Source organism: Laccaria bicolor, genomic scaffold (assembly GCF_000143565.1).
Source record: "Laccaria bicolor S238N-H82 LACBIscaffold_3 genomic scaffold, whole genome shotgun sequence".
NCBI classification, from domain to species: Eukaryota; Fungi; Basidiomycota; class Agaricomycetes; order Agaricales; family Hydnangiaceae; genus Laccaria; species Laccaria bicolor.
Window position 1 is genome coordinate 737,464 of NW_001889874.1, and position 20,620 is coordinate 758,083.

General features: G+C 42.5%; 4 protein-coding genes across 4 annotated transcripts; 2 read left to right on the forward strand and 2 right to left on the reverse strand.

Annotated features, from left to right (window-relative positions):
• Positions 1-1,838: 1,838 nt before the first annotated feature.
• Positions 1,839-5,562, reverse strand: LACBIDRAFT_322506 (uncharacterized protein; the record flags this gene model as incomplete). Its single annotated transcript, XM_001875981.1, has 12 exons — positions 1,839-2,049; positions 2,288-2,343; positions 2,510-2,593; positions 2,640-3,020; positions 3,071-3,094; positions 3,630-3,677; positions 3,717-3,721; positions 4,051-4,163; positions 4,597-4,866; positions 4,986-5,209; positions 5,405-5,500; positions 5,536-5,562. 12 exons carry the CDS (start codon positions 5,560-5,562, stop codon positions 1,839-1,841), a joined length of 1,539 nt encoding a protein of 512 aa, XP_001876016.1.
• Positions 5,563-11,230: 5,668 nt separating this feature from the next.
• Positions 11,231-11,437, reverse strand: LACBIDRAFT_308517 (uncharacterized protein; the record flags this gene model as incomplete). The annotated part of the gene is made up of 2 exons (XM_001875982.1): positions 11,231-11,326; positions 11,372-11,437. 2 exons carry the CDS (start codon positions 11,435-11,437, stop codon positions 11,231-11,233), a joined length of 162 nt encoding a protein of 53 aa, XP_001876017.1.
• A 2,346-nt stretch (positions 11,438-13,783) lies between these two features.
• LACBIDRAFT_322507 (uncharacterized protein) lies at positions 13,784-15,999 on the forward strand (the record flags this gene model as incomplete). Its single annotated transcript, XM_001875539.1, has 9 exons — positions 13,784-13,825; positions 14,113-14,199; positions 14,286-14,840; positions 14,917-14,962; positions 15,170-15,177; positions 15,367-15,436; positions 15,554-15,611; positions 15,855-15,890; positions 15,945-15,999. 9 exons carry the CDS (start codon positions 13,784-13,786, stop codon positions 15,997-15,999), a joined length of 957 nt encoding a protein of 318 aa, XP_001875574.1.
• Positions 16,000-19,486: 3,487 nt separating this feature from the next.
• Positions 19,487-20,054, forward strand: LACBIDRAFT_308518 (uncharacterized protein; the record flags this gene model as incomplete). The annotated part of the gene is made up of 2 exons (XM_001875540.1): positions 19,487-19,791; positions 19,844-20,054. 2 exons carry the CDS (start codon positions 19,487-19,489, stop codon positions 20,052-20,054), a joined length of 516 nt encoding a protein of 171 aa, XP_001875575.1.
• Positions 20,055-20,620: the final 566 nt, after the last annotated feature.

Genomic DNA, 20,620 nt, shown 5'->3' on the forward strand with positions numbered 1-20,620 from the left:
TTCATGGGCGGCGGTCATCGTTTGTGGGTGGTGAGTGTCTTCATGATGCACATGGGTGGTTTTGTGGTCTAGAAGAAAAAAAACAACCAAATTTTGTAATTTGATTGCTACAAAAAATGCAGCCTCTTTTCAATTACACATTGGCAGATAGGAAATGAGTAAGGTAGATGGGTGAGTTAGTTATTTCTTTGTCCAACATCTGGAAGAGTGCCAGACAATGTTCTCTTGTTCCAGAGAGGGGGCTTCCCTTTCAGTTTGTCGAAAGAGGCTTTGGGGAAGAAAAACATGTTTCCGACCTGTCTGGGAGTGACATCATCCTCTTGGGTATGGCTGCCAGGCTCCCATTCTCTGACACGATGATACAGTTGGCCAGACAGGAAGATGACCAAGGTCCCTGGGTCATATCTATCCACAATTCAGGCAGTGATAGAGAACTATGCAGCAGCCACTTACTCAAGTTTAACATTGAGGTCTGGCAAGTAGAGCTCTCCTCCTCTATATTGGCTGCAATTGAAAATTGCGGTCGGACTGTCATCCAATACTTATCACTCCCCCACCTATTCCTACTGGACTTCAACAAAATTTCCAAAAATGCATTTTCACATTCCTTTCCTACTGGACTCCTGCTGGACTCCCACTGGACTTAAACAAAGTAGATGAAATGCTCCAGACATTGGATTCCTACTGGATTCCCACTGGAATATCAACTTCAATGTATTACCAAGTCAGAGGAGTGATGGAGGGAGTGGTGGAGGGAGAGAGCTATGGAAGGAGGGGGAGTGAGTGAAGTGAAATGATGGAGGGGGGAGGGGGTGAGAGAGGTGGAGAGAGGAAGGGAGGGAGGGAGGGAGGAAGAGAGGGAGGGAGGGAGGAGGGATGCACTAAGTTGTCATTTCGTGGGTGCCATGTCATTGCACACATAGGCGGGCTGCTTTTCGTGGGCTGCGGTTGTCGTTTGTGTGAGCTGGGTGTTTTTCATGGGTGGTGGTCGTTGTTTGCATGGGCGGTGGCTATTGTTTGTGGGTGCTGGGTGTTTTTCATGGGCAGCAGGCATCGTTTGTGGGCACTGGGCATTTTTTGTGGGCAGTAGTTGTCATTTGTGGTGGTGGGTGTTACGGTCGTCATTGGCAGGTGGGAGGGGGTTGTCGCTGTCCCTCGTCTTTCTTGTTTGTCATGTCGGTGGGCGCTCATGGTTTGTGAGTGGTTGTTGTGTCCATGGGTGGGGTCATCATTGCGTGCCGTGGTTGTTTGTTGTTGTTGTCTGTCGTGGCTGTTGTTGTTGTCATGGTCATGTGTTGTCATCGTCCGTTGTGGTCGCTATTGATGAGGCAATGGCGGTGACAAGGCAACGTGTATGTGGTGGTTGAGCAAGAGGGTGGTGATGGTGGTGTTGTCGAGTATTGTTGGGTTTGGGCAAAATTCCCACTTGCGGAATTCGCCGACGTCCTTTCTAGGAAGGAGGTCAGTATGTTGGTATATAGAGCATATAATACATACCCGTAATAACGCCATCATAGTGCAACTGGTAAAGTGCTTGATATGAAGTATTTGCCACTCTGTCTGTAAGGTTGAGAGTTCAATCCTGTCATGTTGTGCTTTTTTTAATATTATATAATAACAACAACAGTGACAAACTGTTGGTCCCACTGGGCTCCCTGTCCCTGGAAATTCCTAGTAAACTCCTACTGGACTCCACTATACCCATTCCTTAAAAATCCAGCAGAATTCCACAATTCCTGGTGATTTGGGATCATTCCAGTAGGAGTTTACTAGGACTCCACTAGGACTAGGGTACAAAATTTGTATGGTGATCAGCCAGCATGAAATTTGTCCCAGTCCTAGTCCAGTCCAATAGGAGTCCGGTAGGAATAGGTGGGGGAGAGTAAAGAGCTCCAGTCATCTAAGCTGTCCACATGGGTCTCAACTGGAAACTTCCAAACAATGGCCCTCCCCAGCCAAGGCCCAGGGTCCTCCATCATCCAGGCACCAGCTTCAAAGGCAGCCTTGTACTGGGAATAGTAATTGGGAAAGGCGACCTTGAAGCATTCGCTGAGGTACAAGGCAACAGATCTACTGCCCTCGAAATATCACAAAACAGCCATTTGCCCTTTGCATGACCCCCTCCCAGCCATGTCCCACAAGTGGGTCATGGGATCATTCTAATTGAAACAGGGTTAGCACCCCAATGGCCAGGAAATTTAGGATACAAACAGGATGGCCTTGTTGATGCCATGCGTGGACAAGATGTGTCACCCCCATTCTTTCATCCCCCATCTCCTCAGCTGACCCCACGCCATCCCTAATATATTCCACATCTTCAGGGCAATCAGGGGGGGCTCGAGACTGTAAGCCATAACATTTTGGTTGGGATGCTGGATATCCCCTTTTGTTGGGGTGAGGGGCCAAAAACCTGGTGAAGTTCTTGTGCGCATTGGTGATATCTCCAAAGCATGTTGCTCTGTGATTAGGCAGTGAGGGGCCAAAGATACTGTCAATGCCGCTTACTTACAGGAATTCCATCCCAGTGCTGGTCTTCAGACTTAGACGCTTGAACATCCTTCAGTGTCCATTTATGGGGTCCAGGGTAGGCGGTCTGTATTCATGTTAAGTGGCATCATCCAAAAAATTACTTGACTTACCCTTTCCCCCCTGCCTTTTCTTTCCACTGTAGCCTGGTCATTCATCTGTGTTCTGTGGGAAAAGACACATGCCAAGGTCTTCCCAGTTTTGTCCATGAATTTTGCAGAGCAGGCATCTGCTTCGAGGTCCTGCATCCCAGAGATGATAGTGTTGGCCTTGTCGACATCTTTGTCACAATTTTTGGTTCGTTCCATAAGGTCAGTGAGTGTGATGCGGGAGAGAGTATAGGTGGGAGCATATTTCAACCACAGATTGGCAGACCTTTCAGCAGATGCTATGGCAACCTTCTCCTGTGACTCAGAAGAGCAATTTTCAGCCCTTTGTCGCCCCACAGTGGGGTTCAATTCATCAATGTTGGGCAAGGGCACAGGAGCCTGTCTCTGCTAGAGTTGTGAATGCCCAAGAATCAAGGAAGAAACAAGCCACTGACCAGGTTCAGCCTATTAGCAGAACACTGTTCTTCACCTTTAGAAGCAGTTGGGAGTGAAGATAAGACAGCCTCATGCCTTTTTAACGACACTTTTGAAATTCCTTTACCTCATATCTCCACAACAGGAGCACTTCAGAACATAATTCAAACAGATTTGGGAAGCTACAGTGTAGGGCTACAACTTTCGTTTTTGACCATTTTTGGTAATTTGTCATGTGACCATCATCCCAACAACCCGAGGGTCATACCACTCTGGAATGGGGTACCACTAAGGTTCCCTAATTCAAAGAATTGGATAACCTCATAGGTACCCAAAAATGGGTGGTTGAAGTGTATCCAGAGCCAAACTGTATTCAGTGGTGTGACAGGCAAGTTTAAAGAAGTATCTACAGCATTGGTCCTTCTTTTCTGGAAGAAGAAAAAATGCCACCATCCTTTTGAGTCAATCCATGGAGACTTGGGATGTCTTTTAAATGATGCCTGAAGTATGGCATGATACTAAATAGATTGTCACTGGGTATAACTTGAAGAGTCCCTAATAAAAGTACATTTTGCATACAGCAATCATCCTAGACCAATCCTTGACATTTTTCTTGGTGAATTGGGGCTGAAAATATTTCACAAGGCACTTCTCATGCCTACTAACAAATCCTAAAGAAATAAACAGAGGTCCTATTGGACAAGGATGTGAAACCCCCACACCTTTCTTGCTCTATTTTTTATTGGGGACTTTTCAAGTTATACCCAGTGACAATCTATTTGCTATCATGCTATACTTCAGGCATCATTTAAAAGTGCCAACTGTCCATTACATCCGAGTCTGAGGCCATGTTCACCAAGGTTCAAACCAAGTTCAATTGTTGCTGGGCACAGCAGTCAGGTTGGCACATGATAACACCAGATAGATCATCATGCTCTAAAAATTGGGTCTGACACTTGGCTAAGAGAGTCCCCCAGGCCCATTACATTCACAAATACACCTGCATAGAAAGGGTTTTTGCCCAGAAAGAGATTGCAGGCAGTGAAGACATGGATGAGAGTGCTGTTGGGATGGATGAGGATAGTGGTAGTGGTGAGGTGGTGATGGAAAGTTCTGTAAAGGTGGAGAGTTGGAGTTATTCTGAAGCAAAGGTGACCTTGGTGGAGTGGCTTCAACATGGGGGAGGTAGCAGTCTGTATTTTGGGGCAAAGAGACTGTTAGTTCCTCCATGGGTAAATGGGGAGATGATGGTTGTACTGGAGACAACTGAATAGGGGTGAATAGTGAATCTCTCTGAAATGGCGTCCAGCCAGATGAACCATCGTTCTCCAAAGGCAATTGTGGAGGGGTTCAAATGCAAAGGTAATTGTGGTAAGGGCTGGTGCTGAGGAGTAGGAGTGTGTAAGATGGGCTTGGTGCATACTGATATCTTTGCACCACTGGCATGTGCGTTCTGGATGTGAATCATCAGAGTTCTGATGTCAGGAAGGGCTGTTGTGCAAGCATAGCAGGGCATATTTGATGTTTCAGAAGGTGTGTGACAGACAGCAAGGAGAGCAGCAGAGTCTCTAAGAGAGAAGGAGGCTGCCAGGCAGTGAACATTGCTTTCATGGGTAGACTGTTGACGAAGGCGTGAGTGTGAGATGGCAGTGGAGAAAATCCGGGGTATGTGGGAGAGGGTTCATAACATGGAGCCGCGAGCCAGTACCATGTTGAGGTTATCCTGTGACCCAGGAAATGGGGTGTGGTCACATGGCGGAGGACTCTGGTATCCTGGAGGGGAGGTGTATGGCTGCCTAGCCATATAGATAACCCCCTATAGGGGGACAATAAAGACCTCTACAAAAATGAATAATGCACTACAAAAGTCAGAAATAGACTACAAAGTTTACTAATGGGCTACTTTTTTTGCTTGGAATGGCAGTCAAAGCCCACAAGGAACCAAAGCTTGGATGCCCACATGCTTCTCGATAAGTGAACCATCCGATGGTTTTCATCCAAGGTGCCTGAGTTTGAGCCAGAATGGCTGCTTCCTGATAATGGGCTGGAGGATCAGTGGTGGTGGCAGGTTCGGTGGGTTCAGTCATTTGGGATATGCCTGGAGGGGACCAGTTGGGAGGTAGGCGAAAGATGTGGTAGACCTTCAGGTGCAGCATCAACTAGTGTTCGCAGGTCCAGTCTACAGGACTGAAAATATACATAGGACTGAACCAGACTGCACTTTTTCCAAGCTCATAGCTTGCAATCTCGGATGTTGCCGTAGATTTTGCTGGGCCACGTATATCAGATAAACGATTCATGAACTACAATGAGTACCAACATACACATGAAAGTTGAAGGTGGATTTGACATACCATACAGCTTAATAGCCTCGTGAATGCAATATCATCCTGAATCCGCTTCTTCAGGTCCTTTAACTTGGGGTGCGCCTTGATGTTACTCCTTATGGCCTGAAGAAGAACATCAACCCGAAAGGCAAGCTTACTCTTTGCCTTTTGCTTGGGCCAAGCATTGTTGAGTGGTTACATTCTTGATCGTGTGATGAAGGACCTTCTGGATTGTGTAGTGTTGATCGAGAAGGTTAGGAGTCTTCCCCAATGCAGGAAGCGCTGCTTTGGCATGGGGCGGCCACCTCTTATTCACTGATAAATGATGCCGGGGTCAGCGTCAGAGTCCGAGTCATCCTCACCATCATCTACGTCAACGATGCCAGGTTGCTATATGAGTAGTCTCATCAGTGGTATAGTAGCATAGCATTGATAAGAATATGAACTTCTGATGAAAGAGCTGTGTTTCATCATCCCTGTACAGTCCAATGGCTCATGGTCTTGGGGAGTAAATGAGTCTGAAATGCACCTGTCTTTTGTCAGATGCACTCTTCTTCTTTGGCAACAGCTCTGGCTCCTTGTCATCGTCCTTCTCGACATTGTTGTCCAAGAAAGACCTTAAGTCTTCAGAGTCAGTGGTTGGTGGTCGGCTTGCCACAGACAATGACAAGCGAGTTCCTTGAGGACTTGAATGATGCCATTTCCACATCATGATCTGGAACATCAAAGAGGTCATCATTGTCTTCCCCAAGAACAGGGCACTAGGTTTTTTAGTGAGCTCACTAAACAGCTTAGCAGTCACAACAAACCTTGCTATTCAGATGACTCATCAAGGACTTCTCTTGGCCCATCAGCAGGCACCATCAACTATGGCCTGTTTGTATTGTCAGGGGCTCTCAGTGTAGCTGGGTGATTCCTACTAACTCAAACATTGTCAAGAACGATCAACACCATGTGTATGCTTTTTCCTCCTTTTTCTACTGATGTTATGGCTGCATTGTATTCATTACTATATGTGGAAACATGCACAGACCACTGCAACATTTTCAATAACAGTCGACAACATATCTATTCTTTATTAATGCTTTTTTTTCTGATTTTCTATATTTGCGCTAATTACCATATTTAGAAATGTGCACAGACCATCTAAACAGTACCCTAACATTGACAACAACAGTTGGTACCATGTTTATACTTTTTTTATTCTCTTTATCTCATTTTCTGGCTACATTGTATTAGTTACTATAAACAATAGTCTATATCATGTCTATTCTTTTGTTCCCCTTTTTTTCTGATTTTCTGGCTATATTTACATTAATTGCCATATTAGGAAATCTACACAGACCATGTAAACAGTACCCCAACAGTGTCAACAACAGTCCATCTTATAGTTATTGATTTTTTCTGATTTTATGGCTGTATTTGCATCAATTGCCATATTTAGAAATGTGCACAGACCATGTCATCAACAATACCCCAACATTGTCAACAATAGTCTACATTGTGCCTATTATTTTCTCCCTTTTTTGTCCGATTTTCTGGATACATTTGCATTATTTACTATATTAGGAAATGCGCACAGACCATGAGCAGTACCCCAACATTACCATATTGAGAAATGTGCACAGACCATGTAAATAGTACCCCAACATCATGACCAACAGTGAGCATCATCCCTATTTTTTTTCCAGATTTTATTACCATTTTTCATGTAAAAATGCAAAACCTGCCATATTTGGCAATTTTTAGTGTCCATTCCAGTCACTTCATTCCAGGGCCATTCCATTCCTGTGCATTCTGGGGACTGTTCCAATGTAAATACCGGAATTATGAAATTCTGAAAATTTGGCTGGTAAATTCCACTAGAATGGCACTGGAATCCACCGGAATCCAGCAGGAATCAGTGGGGCATGACTAAGACCTTGAACACTCCAAGATAACATGAGAAGAAGGCAGAGAAGAAGAAGGACACCTCTTAGTACTGGAAAACAGATTCCTTCTTGGATATGTTCCACCAGTCTCCCAGCCTGGTAGAGGTAGTGAGTGGCAAGTCAATCAAGATGATTGAGTTTATTAGTTCAGAGTCACAAAACTGACACCATTCAGGCTCACCACTATGGCATGGTAGAGGTAGTGGCGAGTCAACAGTAGAGATGATCAAGTCCATTAGTTCAGAAGTACATACCTGATACCATTCATGCAGCTCACCACCGTGATATGATTGTCACTGCCCTCAAGCAGGATGTAGATGTACTTGCCAAGAATCCAAGTCACAGCTGATGTCAGAGACTCTTGTGAGATATCTGATCTAAGACTCAGCCTCGAGTTAGAGCTTTGTCACAGCTGTACATGCTTGCAACTCTGAGTCAGGTGTGTGTGCAACAAGTCAAAGTGGATAGGACTTCTTCTCAAACAAAGTTTCAGCCTGAATGGCACAAGAATAAAAAATAAAGACAACACCTAGGACCCACAACTTGAACTGAATTTAAAGTCAGTTTGCAACTAAGATTCTGCACTGTCTTGAGAAACAATTGGTGTTGAAAAGGCTGGTAGTAGATCTGGTTTCATCAGCCTTTAGAAACCTGCTCAGTGAGAACTTTGGCTGCACCTGGTTCATCATTGTCAAAAGTCCACCCTCTTCATCCTCACCCAGATCTAGACAGAAAAGATTGAGAAAAGTACCAACAAGGTTCATATGTGGTCTGACACATGCAAATCCTGAAGAAATTCAACAACTGCAGTACAAACAATCCTGTTGACCTTTTTGGAGATAGCATGGTAGAGAAAGTCCAGACAATGAGTAGAAGCTTTCTGTAGTCTTGTGGAGGTAAACCTGGTGTTTTGTATATATCTGAGCATGGAATGAAGATCATCAAAGATTGGTAATAACTAAAAATGGATCTTACACTGTTCCTAAGGATATTTTGGCAGAAATAGCCTTTTACCATCTTCCCAAATTGATTTGAAGGTGGCATGCATCTCTGTGGATAGGGCATGTGATGTATCAGCATGTGTGCTAGGGGCATAGTTTGGTGGGATTTTGGTGAGAACCAGGTTTTGGATAAAAATGTCCAGATTGTCCAATTGTTTTGCCATACCAGGGGTAGTCAGGAGGACCTTGATCTGACAAGACTGATGAGGTAAGATTGTATACAGACAATGAATTATGACATACACTAGCTTGACCACCCTTGCCTCCTGCAGCCAGCAGCCTTCCTAGATTCCAGGGTTGTTGTATTTTGAGTCAAAGGCAGGTATTGGAAGGCAGCCTCTCTCAGCTCATTCTCCTCTTTACCTGCATATACACTGTCCCAGTAATATACTTTTTATAGACTTGATTTGTTGGAGGTCACAACCATGGTCTTGAAACCATTTGAGTTTGCAATCAGGACACATCACTGGTGAATATATAAGAAATAAATGTAGAGATTAAGCTAGATTCTTGCCAATGGTGACTTTGTAAATATCACAGGCTCCAGAAAAGGCAGAATACTTATTAACAAGAAGAACTGCAGCATGATAAGCAACCTGAACAACATTGGCAGGGTTGTTCACCTGCTCATCTCTTGCAGCAATCAGCCCTTCACATAAGGTTTCTAGAGTCAGAAGAACATCCACAACAAGAGGTGTTTCTGCACTTCAGTCACCCACTGACAACTGACTATTAGTCTTGCAAACTCCATGAATACTACAGGACTAAATGTCAGGGTGTATATCTATATTATATATATTCTGGGGCTTGTATATCACCACTTTTACCTAAATATATTTTGTTGTCCAATGTCACACTAAATATATTTCTAGTGTGTCACACACCCCAAAATATATTTCCTCACTGGAATGGACTCCAAATATATTTCTTATGCCTGGACCCTGAATTGTGACTGTCACAATGTAGAAATATATTTCTTGTCTGGGATGGACTTGGGATATATTTTGCAGCTAGGGTTGACTAAGGATATATTTTTTCAGCCACAAGGGGTGTCTGGGGTCCTATATTTAAGAGAAAAACTTGGGATGTTTTTTAATATAGGGGATAGGGGATTTACCTATTATTTTGTAGGCAGAATACCCTCATTGGGATGTTTGTTGACAGATATTTACCAATAGCTTTGACCCATGTGTAGTATATGCTTTGATGTGTGCACTATTTCCTAATTGGGCCATTTCCTAATTGGGAAAAGTGTTACACTTTTTTCTGCCACACCTGATGTCAGGCACAGTGCACATTTAGGTGGGGAATGATTTCCCATGCTTTTTGGGCCAGAAGAGTTAATGGCTAGCATGGTGTGGTCATTGTCAGTGACGATGTGTGCACTATTTCCTAATTGGGAAATGTGTTACACTTTTTTCTGACACACCTGATGTCAGGCACAGTATAGTGTCCGCTTTTTTCATTAGAAATGTGTGCAGTGTCCCCTTCTCTCATTACAAAGGTGTGTAGTGTCTGCTTTATTCATTACAAAATTGTGTAGTGTCCGCTTTTTTCATTAGAAAACTCTGTAGTGTCCACTTGATGCATTACAAAATTGTGTAGTGTCCGCTTTTTTCAGTAGAAATGTGTGCAGTGTTCACTTGTTTCATTACAAAACTTTGTGGTTTGCCTTTCTGATATCTTGTAGCTTCCTGGGGATATAGATCAATGTTTCAGAGAAACTGACTCCAGCCAAACACCTCTTCATCATTTAGAATCCATACACAAGTTGTGTTTTGACTGAGCATCAAGTGTCCTAATTGTCCCCTTGGCCAGCTTCAGTCATGTTGTCCAACATTCATTGCATCTCCCTGGGGACTCATCTCTGTCCATCTATGTCTGACCATAGCCAACCTCAACATAATCTCTTTCAAGACAATCTCAGTGATTGATTTGCCAGCTATTGGGGCTACTGTCAGATGCTGTTCAAGGGGAAAGTTAGGACACTTGATGCTCAGTCAAAACACAACTGGTGTATGAATTCCAAATGATGAAGAGTGGAGTCACAAGATATCAGAAAGGCAGTCCACAAAGTTTTCTAATGAAAAAAGTCGACACTACACAATTTTGTAATGAAAAAAGCGGACACTGCACAATTTTGTAATGAGACACTGCACATTCTTCTAATGAAAAAGCAGACACTACACACCTTCGTAATGAAAGAAGTGGACACTGCACAGTTTTCTAATGAAAAAAGTGGACACTACACAATTTTGTGATGAATAAAGTGGACACTACACAGTGTTGTAATAAAAAAGCGGACACTACACAATTTCTACAAGCTGAGGAATATCCAGATATGCAAGACTGGCTTAATGAGGAGGAGGATTGCCTCTCTACTGAGGATTTGTGGGAATTAAGGGGTAGTTGAGTGCCGAGCTTTCCTGATCTGAAGAACTGGCTTGACAAAAAAGATTGTGAGGGAGAGTTGAAGAAGCATGGTAATCTGAAGGGAAAGAGAAAAGCTCCAGACAGTCCCAAGAAGAATCGTGATAAAGATCAACCAGCAGTGCAGAGAAAGCACAAGAAGTCGAGGCAGGCAAGGGGAAGGTATTTGGATGATGAAGCTTCTGAGTAAGTAGGATTTGTGACTTTCTCCCCTTTTTTTTCATTTCAGAATATGGATGGAATCCAAATGATCTTATTTGTACAGTAGTTTTACTTTTTTCTTCAGATCCACTTTGATGTTTGTTACAATGGCTATATCGCTTGTATGCCAGCACTGGATTCTTGCCTGGTTCTTTATCTGGTCTTGTCTAGTTTCATCTACATATGCTACCCCTCTAGTGCTGCTTGATAATGTTACAGAAATAGAAATGAGCATCCAAGCATTTAAGATCATAATTCCACCAAGTTGGAACCTGTCAGGTAAGTGCCCTTCACTGGCCATGTAACTCTTCATCTGTGGAAACCAACCTCTCAAACTTCTCTTTCAGAACAGCATTATCATGAACACAGTGAGCAAGGCCAGCAACCTGCATAAAATCAAAAACTGCATAGGAGGTGGGAATGAAACTCACCTTTGGAAAAATCTGAAGAGCTACTTTTTCTTCTCCTGAGTCAATGATACTCCCATTGGCTGCCATTTGCTGAATTCCCTTCTCATTCAATGTCTTTGCCACCTTTTCATTGTGTACTGTTTAGCCCTCATCATTCTCTGCTTCATCTTCCTCAACATCTGCCTCTTCAATGACTGCAATCTCCTCCTTATCCTCTGAATCATCACCCTGTTCAAGAACAATTTCCTCTCCTTCACTAAAATCCTCAACCTTTCCTTATTGGTACTGTGAGCTGCAGTTCCAGGGCAAAGCATTTGGACCTTCTTCAGATAGTCAGGATCAGAGACCATGTTAAATGGATGTGCACTGGTAGCATAGTGCTGTGCAAGTAGAGCTCGATGACCTGCTACAGAGTATGGTATAGGAGTGTTGTCCTTTGGTTGCTTCTTGGAGATCCCCTGTGCCTAAAGTCATGCATTCGTCCCTTTTAACATGTTACTAGTACCTTCCGCAGTTTTTGAATGTGGCTGAACAACTGCAGGATGCTTATCTGGATGTGACTTGCATCTAAACACATAAGAGCAAGAGAGAGGCTCTCTCTTGGATCCAAAATTATGCTGGAGGGAGACTGAATAATGGTCGTATGCATCAGAATGCCATGTTGTCTTGGCAGCAGCTACACAAAAGAATTTACAATTTTTTTGAAAGTTAAAATGGCAAGGACTGACCAATTATGTCCTCATCTGAGGTCTTTACCTTCCCTGGTATAATCCATGTGGAATCCATGTGGAATCCATGGAATCCATGAAGAATTCCATATGGAATCCATGGAATCAATGTTGGCTGAGGACACAGCCAGTTTCTGATTCCCTGGACATCATGGATTCCATATGGAATGATGCTGGAATGGTCATGGAATGATTAATTCCATATGGACTCCAACACCATTCCATATGGATTCCATCAGATTCCATATGGAATGCAGGCATATCCACATGTATTCCATGGAGCAGTCCATATGGATTCCATGGAAGGAATTAATGACTATTATACCATTAGAATACAGTGCCCTTACTATATTTAAGTAAAATAAATTTTTTACATCTCGAGGAATTGAATTCTCGACCTCGTGAATGTAAGCAGTGCTCAAGCCAACTGAGCCATGAAGGCATTATTATATGAGAAACTAAAGGTATGTATATACCACTTTTAGGCACGTGCCACTGATGAGCGCGCGCTTATCCTAGGCACGTGAACCCGAATTTCCGAACGAATTTCCGAATATTCTACCAACTTTGCGAATCTTACTCCACATGCGTCCCCTCCTGCCTATATTCGATTCAACAACACGTTCAGACGTCTTCACCAACTTTAGGATGTTCCATTCGCGCGTTTCCACACACACCCCGAATATTCTATCATGTGTACACGCTTTAAATCCGAACTTCCGAATATTCAACAGCTTTGCGAGGATTTCAACAACATCTCCACACACATGTTCACAAGACATTCGCAGACTCATCAACAATTACCCTTTCGCTTTCTCGCCACTTCAGATGTATCTTCACACATGCCCGAATAGTTGTATTGCGAAAGAATGCGCACAGGCACATACTCCGGCATTCATCCATTCCCATCAATCCGGTCTTATTGTTTGCACATTTGGAGTTTAGCTTTAACCTAGGATCAATCGCCATGCACAGCCAGTCTTTGCTTCCATTTTCCGAATATATTGGTGCCTTTCCACCCCTTACTTATTCTTCTTTTATTTTATATTCAGTTTTTTACTTCTTTTGCATTTCTCTGATTTTACTCTTACTATCTTCATGTTTCATGTTTTGGAACTTCTTATCTTTGTTTCTATCTTTCACATTTCCTTTTTTTGAATATTTTCGAATATTTGTACATTCATGTATTTGTAGTATCATAGTACTTCGAAATAACAAGTTGTACTTCACCCCTCGATTCACATCTCGTTCCAGCTGATAATTGTTTCAGCACTTCGTTATACTCGTTGCCATTGTCCTGCACACTGTGTGCACTTGTCAACCTTCGCATTATTCGTTTTCCGATTATTCCCTCCACTCACATTGTCCCTAACATCCTCATACTCCCCACACACCTTCGGACGCACTCCCACACATTAGGAGTTGTGTCTACATCACCTTTCCTGTTTTGAGAAGCCCAGAGAACTCCGTCTCGTGTCTTTCAGAGCCACTCGAAGCAACGCTAACCATTTCCAAAGGTTTTGTATTTGGTGTGTTTTGGATTTTCCATACACATCTACTGCGTTGCAGGCATATCACCACGTCAAACGTGACAGCTGTGGCTGAAGCATTGCCACGTTGTTCCTTCCTTCCTACCACCACCATCACCAACCACCACCACCGTTTCAAACCACGACCGCCCGCAACATCGATGACGACGACAACCATGACACTGACACTGACGACGCGTGACGAGGGCCCAGCCCAGGTAAGTGGGAACAACCACCCCACCCACTCTCCTTTTTGACACAAACCACAGGTGCCACGTCATGACGTGGCAACCAGATGGTGAACGACAACATCGGTTGTCCACCGATGGTGTAGAACATGACAATTGGGCAGAATTGTTTCAGAAGTACAGCACAGAGGTTCTTCAAAATGTGGAAGAATGGTCCACCAAGTTGATCTGACCAAGGAAATTTCATGCCATTCTTAATGCCTTGACAAGCATATATCCTTGACGAAGCCCATAAGGAGTATCCATATATTTTCAAGCTCAGATCTCCTCTCCCTCTTGCCTGCAAAACATTTATCAAAGATATTGGAACAAGTCTCCATGAAAACGAAAATGCCATTCTTGAGGTGAGCTATTCTTCTGGATGGTTTACATTCCTTGGGGATATTATCTGGGAATGATATATTTGTACTGATGACTGGACTCTTTCCAGTTTCTTACCTTGTTTGAGCTGACCATTGCCATATTTAACCTGGATAAGGTTGCTGGCTTGACAGATGACTACATTGAGGAGATTTCCAGCTGCATAGACATCCTTTTGCATTCCTACAGCTCCTGGGCCTCTCAAAGTCAAAGCTCCACAAACCAGCACAATTTTGGCATTGCTGTTGGGGCCATTCAGCTCAATAGAGAGCTTGACAATGTCTACAAGAGCTTCCTTGGTGAAGACATACTTTGGAAGACATTTATTGAAGTCCTGGGTCATATCCACAAAATGGCCCCTCATTTCTTGCCCTGGCATGGCATTCTCACAAAAAAACATCAGCAAAATGAAAGTCAGATGGTTCATTCCCTGAACCACAACAAAGAAGATATTGGGGCTGTTGTTGGGGCAGGGATGGCATCCGCAACTGTTGCAATCAACCAGTGTTACCAAGCTGGGACACAGAAAGTCATTGCAGCTGTAAAAGGGATGGCTGTACATACAGAAAATGAACAGGATTATCTCAGCAGCACTGTCAACTTGCAACTTAAGGACCTTCTTCATGTGTGTATCTTGATTATTCATCAGACTGTTGGATATTTCAGAGTTGCTGATGATTTGTTCTTTGTTCTTTGTTTAGTCCCTTGCCAAGGAATGTGTCCACCAGGCCGAAATCATACTTGAAGGTAGGGAAGGTCACATTCTGTCACACTTGCCACAGACATCTGACGAAGAGATGGGAAACTGAAGTGACTAAGCAAAATGCCCAAATTAGGGCAGCGTGACATCTGCCTCATTGACTGGTTTCGCACTGATCTTCATTTGCGGCATTGATAGCATGCAATATGTTGTTCAACAACTTGAATTTGAGTTTGTAACTAGATATTACATAGGGCACGATGTATGTGCATACTTCTCTCAGTTCATAATGTTCATATCGCTCATATTTAAACTTTCCAAGGCCATTCTTTATTTGGGTGCCTCATTGACAGGTGAATGACTGTAGTTCTGTAATCTATCCATCATCATGTTTGGGTTTCTGTTTTCTTCCCCTCTTGCATGTGCAATATTTAATTTCAATTCACTCCAGGGAGAGATTGGGAATGTTACTCTAAACATCCCTGCCTATAATCTTTGGAGGCTTATTATCACATCTGAGAGTATGTTGGATGGGTTTGTTGTTTTATGTCAGAATTTTATCCCTTCACCCCACCTCTTCATTGGGGAAGTGTAATGCCAATGTGGATATGTGCACCTCTCAATGCTATATATTGAAGTATTCTATCTAATTCAATATGTGATTGGAAATTCAAAGATTACTATTTTTGTAACTCAGTAAGTTGCTCATAGTTTTATTATTGAAGATTCTCAACAGGCCTGGAGTTATATAGATTTAATAAAATGTATAAATCAGAGAGTTAAAAATCTTCCAGATGAAATGGGGACTTAGGGAGCTGATTTGGGAGAGGACATAGGAAGTTCCACAAATATAAGTAAAGATTTAGTCGATTTATTCCATGGAGATGAGAAACCCAAGAAGAAATAATCTAATTTCTCAAAACTACTAGAAGTCTATAGTTTCTGGCCCAATAGGATTTTGGGAAAGCTGAGAAGGTAAGGGAAGGTCATGTTAGAAATATATCTATTGTATGTGTTGGTGTCTTATAGCATGACAAGAGAGGGTTCGCAGTACAAAAATATGAGAAACATTGGGGCATGGTAGAGCAGTAAGAGATGTTAAATGGGAAGCAGTACAATTTATAAAGATATGTAATAAATATTCAACACTCTGTTTAATGGGTAGTCAGAACCAATTTGAATTTGCAAGATGGTATGTCAAAAAACTGGAGTTAGAGTGCCTGCCCCCAGCATGCTATGACCCATGTTGTAGGAGCAGCCAAGTTATTGGCTATGTGGAAGCAGGGTTTGGGGCCCAACACACTGCACTGTGGACTTGCACATACAGATATCAGAAAAATTTCCACTGTGATGCAAAATTTAGCATATATGTAGATGTACCAGTAATTTACACCAACATATAAAGATTTTGTATAATATTACAGTCCAACCTCTGCGATATCTCTGTCACATCAAAATACAGGGCTTTGTTAGAGAAACTAGAGAATATAGGGGACTGGGAAGTAAAAGCAGATCCAGCCACTTTTGCCTTGTTGTGTGTCGCAGCTGAGCAGGGCACTTCTAGATCTGACGGTAAGAATGCATTGCTCACGACTTGGACTTTTAGTACTAATGGTATCATCATTTGTAGAAAACCAGGGGCAACCTGCCACTGTTACACCTTACCTCGTTCACACTCTTACAGCTCTCAGAGTTGTAGACGTCGTCATATGAATCTCAGAGTTGTAGACATCGTCACATGAAGATTTTTTTGAAGGCTTTGAATTCCATGACATGTCAGTGGAGGCTATTGTCTGTTTCTATTTCATGATCAGCTCCCACTCTGGCCCTTCAGTCAGTCTTGACTATGATTCTATGGAGGGTATAAAGATGGATGGCTGTTTAGCTAAAGTCAACTCTTCTGAAACATTGAACTATATCACCTACACAGAGTTAAGAACACTACAAGATACTGGCACAAACCTTTATGGGCTAAAAAAGTGGACACTACAAATTTTTGTAATCTCAAAAAGTTGATGATACAAATTTTTATAATAAGAAAGTGGACAGTACAAACTTTTGTAGTCTAAAAAAAGCGGACACTACAAATCTTTGTAATGAACAAAGGGGACATCTATGTCCAAAATCTTTGTAGTCTAAAAAGGCGGAGACTACAAACTTTTGTAGTTTCTGCATGTTTTCATTACAAAAGTTTGTAGTGTGCGCTTTTTTCATTTTTGAGACTACAAAAGTTTGTAGTGTCCCCTTTGTTTATTACAAAAATTTGTAGTGTCCGCTTTTTTCCATTACAAAGGTTTGTAGTGTCTAAAATCTTTGTGGTCCAAAAATAAAAAAGCGGAGACTACAAACTTTTGTAGTGTCTGCATGTTTTCATTACAAAAATTTGTAGTTTTCGCTTTTTTCATTACAAAAGTTTGTACTGTCCGCTTTTTTAGACTACAAAAGTTTGTAGTCTTCGCTTTTCTAGACTACAAAATTTTAAATGAAAAAGCGGACACTACAAACATTTGCAAAAGCTATTAGTAAAGATAGGTAAACACACTCCAAAATGACCTATCTTAGTACATTTTTGGCTTTAGTGTCTTCCGCTGCTTAAAATAACACAAAGTAAAAATAGATTATGGGTCCTATAATATTTAAGCATATTTCCCATCAATTTCCCCATCAGAAATACGGAAGGATTGGATGGATGCGAATGGATGGGTTTGGATGACGAGTTGGCAATAGCATTTGTTAGAAACATGGCCAAATAGGATACCACAGACACTAAGGACAAATGTCGGGGGTAATTGTTATGTGCGAGTTTCAACATAACACCAATGTCACACAATGTGATGTGTCTCTTTCTTCAACCACAACCATGACAGCCGATGACACGTCAACAGCAACAATGACCACCACACATGAGCACCCATCGACGATTGGTGACAAGCGCCCACCACCAGTCACAACCGCCCATCGACGGATGGCGACAAGACAAGTGGCCATGAGCGGCCATCATCCCTACCAACCTCCACGAATGCCCACCACCAGTGACAAGTGCCCATCGACAAACAGTGACGAGCGCCCACATGCTCACCAGTCACAAGCACCCGTCGACGATTGGCGACAAGCACCCACCGCCAACATGTATGACCGCCACCACCACTCACAAGTGCCCATCGACACAGGGCCACAATGGCCCACAACCCCTCACTGAGCGAGGCCCCACCACCATCGACGACAAGCACCCACCACACCACATACCAATGACAAGTGGCCATGACTGCCACCCATGCCCAGGGTCTGGCAGCACCATTGACAAACCACCTTCAGCACAACATCCACGAGCTGATGCAAGTGTCAACAACCAACGTCATTGTTGTTGTTTTAGATTGGAGCACAGTAAGTACTGCCCAGCACTCCCTCCCCCTCCCTCACTGTCCAGCACTCTCTCCCACCTCCCTCATACAAACAAATTTTATCTGAGGCTAAAGTTCATGCCTTTGCAATAAATAAAGTCTTGCAAAATTCTTGTTTTCCTTCAGAGGCCATGCCATTGTGATGGATACAACATTAATTTATTGGTCATGAATATAAATGGCCTGGCAAGATATACACTTTTAAGTGCTTTTGTTGAATTATCCACAGTGAAAATGGCCAAACCCTGGGATAAAGCCCAATCAAGCTAATTTTCAAGTGAATTTTCAAAGGATCAAGTTCACCCTATAGCCACCACTTGTAGCTTAAAATGTCAGAAGAAATCCGAAGAACCAGTCCACAAAAAATGGAGCCCAATGGATCAGTATTGCAGCCTGGAGAAATAATTTTCATATTTTGTAAAAAGGACCCCAGACTCCCTGTGACAGCTATGGAATGATGGTATGGTATGGTATGGTATGGTATGAGGTGGAATGGTATGGTATGATATGTGGCATCCATACCATGGTACGATGGAATTGGTATGAGGGTCATACCACTCTGGAATGGGGTACCACTAGTGTTTGAAAGTTAGGTTAGTTAACCAGAAAATAACCGGAAAATAACTGGACCTAACCACAACACTAACCTAACCGCGGTTAGGGTTAGTTGATTTCGAAAATGGAATAACCGGTTATTTTGTGGTTAACTAACTGTTAAATAACCGGTTATAACCAGCCCTATTATACACCTTCAAAACGCACTTGAGAACGTCGAAAACACTTAAAATTTGACTAAGTTACAGTCAAATCTCTAAATATCACTCAAATGTGTCGACTTTCAAGGATAATTGCATAAATATGTCAATTCTTCACCGATTTTAGCGTTCTTGGGCTCGTTTTAAAGCTAGAATATGCAGAAATAATATCTATCAAGATACATATGAGCATATTTGCCTAAATTTCTGCCCTGAAGAAGGTGTCCTTCCTGCAATAGATGGGATAATCGCCGATGAAGTCAAATCATGAAAGAGTGCCAGGGTGTGTTTTCCTTGATTTCTTTACAATACCTTGTTGAATGGGCAACAGCTTGAAGACCCAGGTTCCCTTGTCCAGATTGGTTACTCTGCTGGTGCCTGAGCTGCACCAGCATTTCACTGGGTCCGGAATCTGATGAGGAAGCTACCTGATCAGGTTGTTGCTGACAAGGACTACAAGTCTAGTTCTGCATTTGCATTGCTTTGGAATTTGTGCCGTGACTTCCTGCCTGAAAAGATCATGGAGGATTTCGATGTATTCCTTGACCATTGCAATATGGTTCGCATGAAATCTGGTCAGGGAGCAGCATCAGAGTTTATAGCAGGGGAGGGTGTCGGAACCCATGGAGAATACATGGTGTGTGTTGGGGATGCTAAATTTATTTTCCAAGATGCAGAGATGGCTCCACCATCTGGTGTCTTTGGTCAAAATTATTCAAGGTGCACTTCTGTAAATTCTTATTTCATGGGATATACTTACTAAATGTTTCAGTTCTACACATGTGGAGTATCAACCCCACATGTACACATTGGCCTGGACAGTCAGAAGAGATCACCCCTCTGATGCAGGGGGGCACTTTTATATCAGAACATATGGGATTTGCATACAGGCTGCAGCAAACAGTCTTGTTGTTTGGAGGCCTGCAGATGTGCATGGTACAAGCCTTCAAGACCTGGATCCTCACTTCAGTCACCCACCTTGAACAAGCTATTAGCCTTGAAACATATAGGTATATATCCAGGCTAATAGGTTCCTTGGCCATTTATTTTTTTGCCTCTGGAGGAAAATATATTATTGCATTGGGCAAAAATGTTTGACCTTCAATATTGTGACCGGAAATATTTGGGTTGATATATTGCATTGAAAAATATCCTAGCCATCTGAAAGTGGACGGAAATATTTGAAGCATGTTAGAGTGGTAGGAAATATTTGAAGTGTTTCAGACTGGTTGGAAATGTTTGAAGCATGTTAGAGTGGTCAGAAATATTTGAAGTGTTTCAGACTGGTTGGAAATGTTTTAGCTATGTCACACTGCTGAAAAATCTTTTGGTCATGTCACACTGGTAAGAAATGTTTGAGCCATGTCACACTGCTGAAAAATGTTTTGACCATGTCACACTGCTCGGAAATGTTTTAGCCATGTCACACAGGCAAAAAATTTCCTGCCAGTGTCATGGAGTATCTGGGGTCCTAGTTTCAAAAAAAAAACTTCATAAATTTCTGACCATTCAAACTTTTATCTTCTAGATTCAACTTTTCTACAAAATT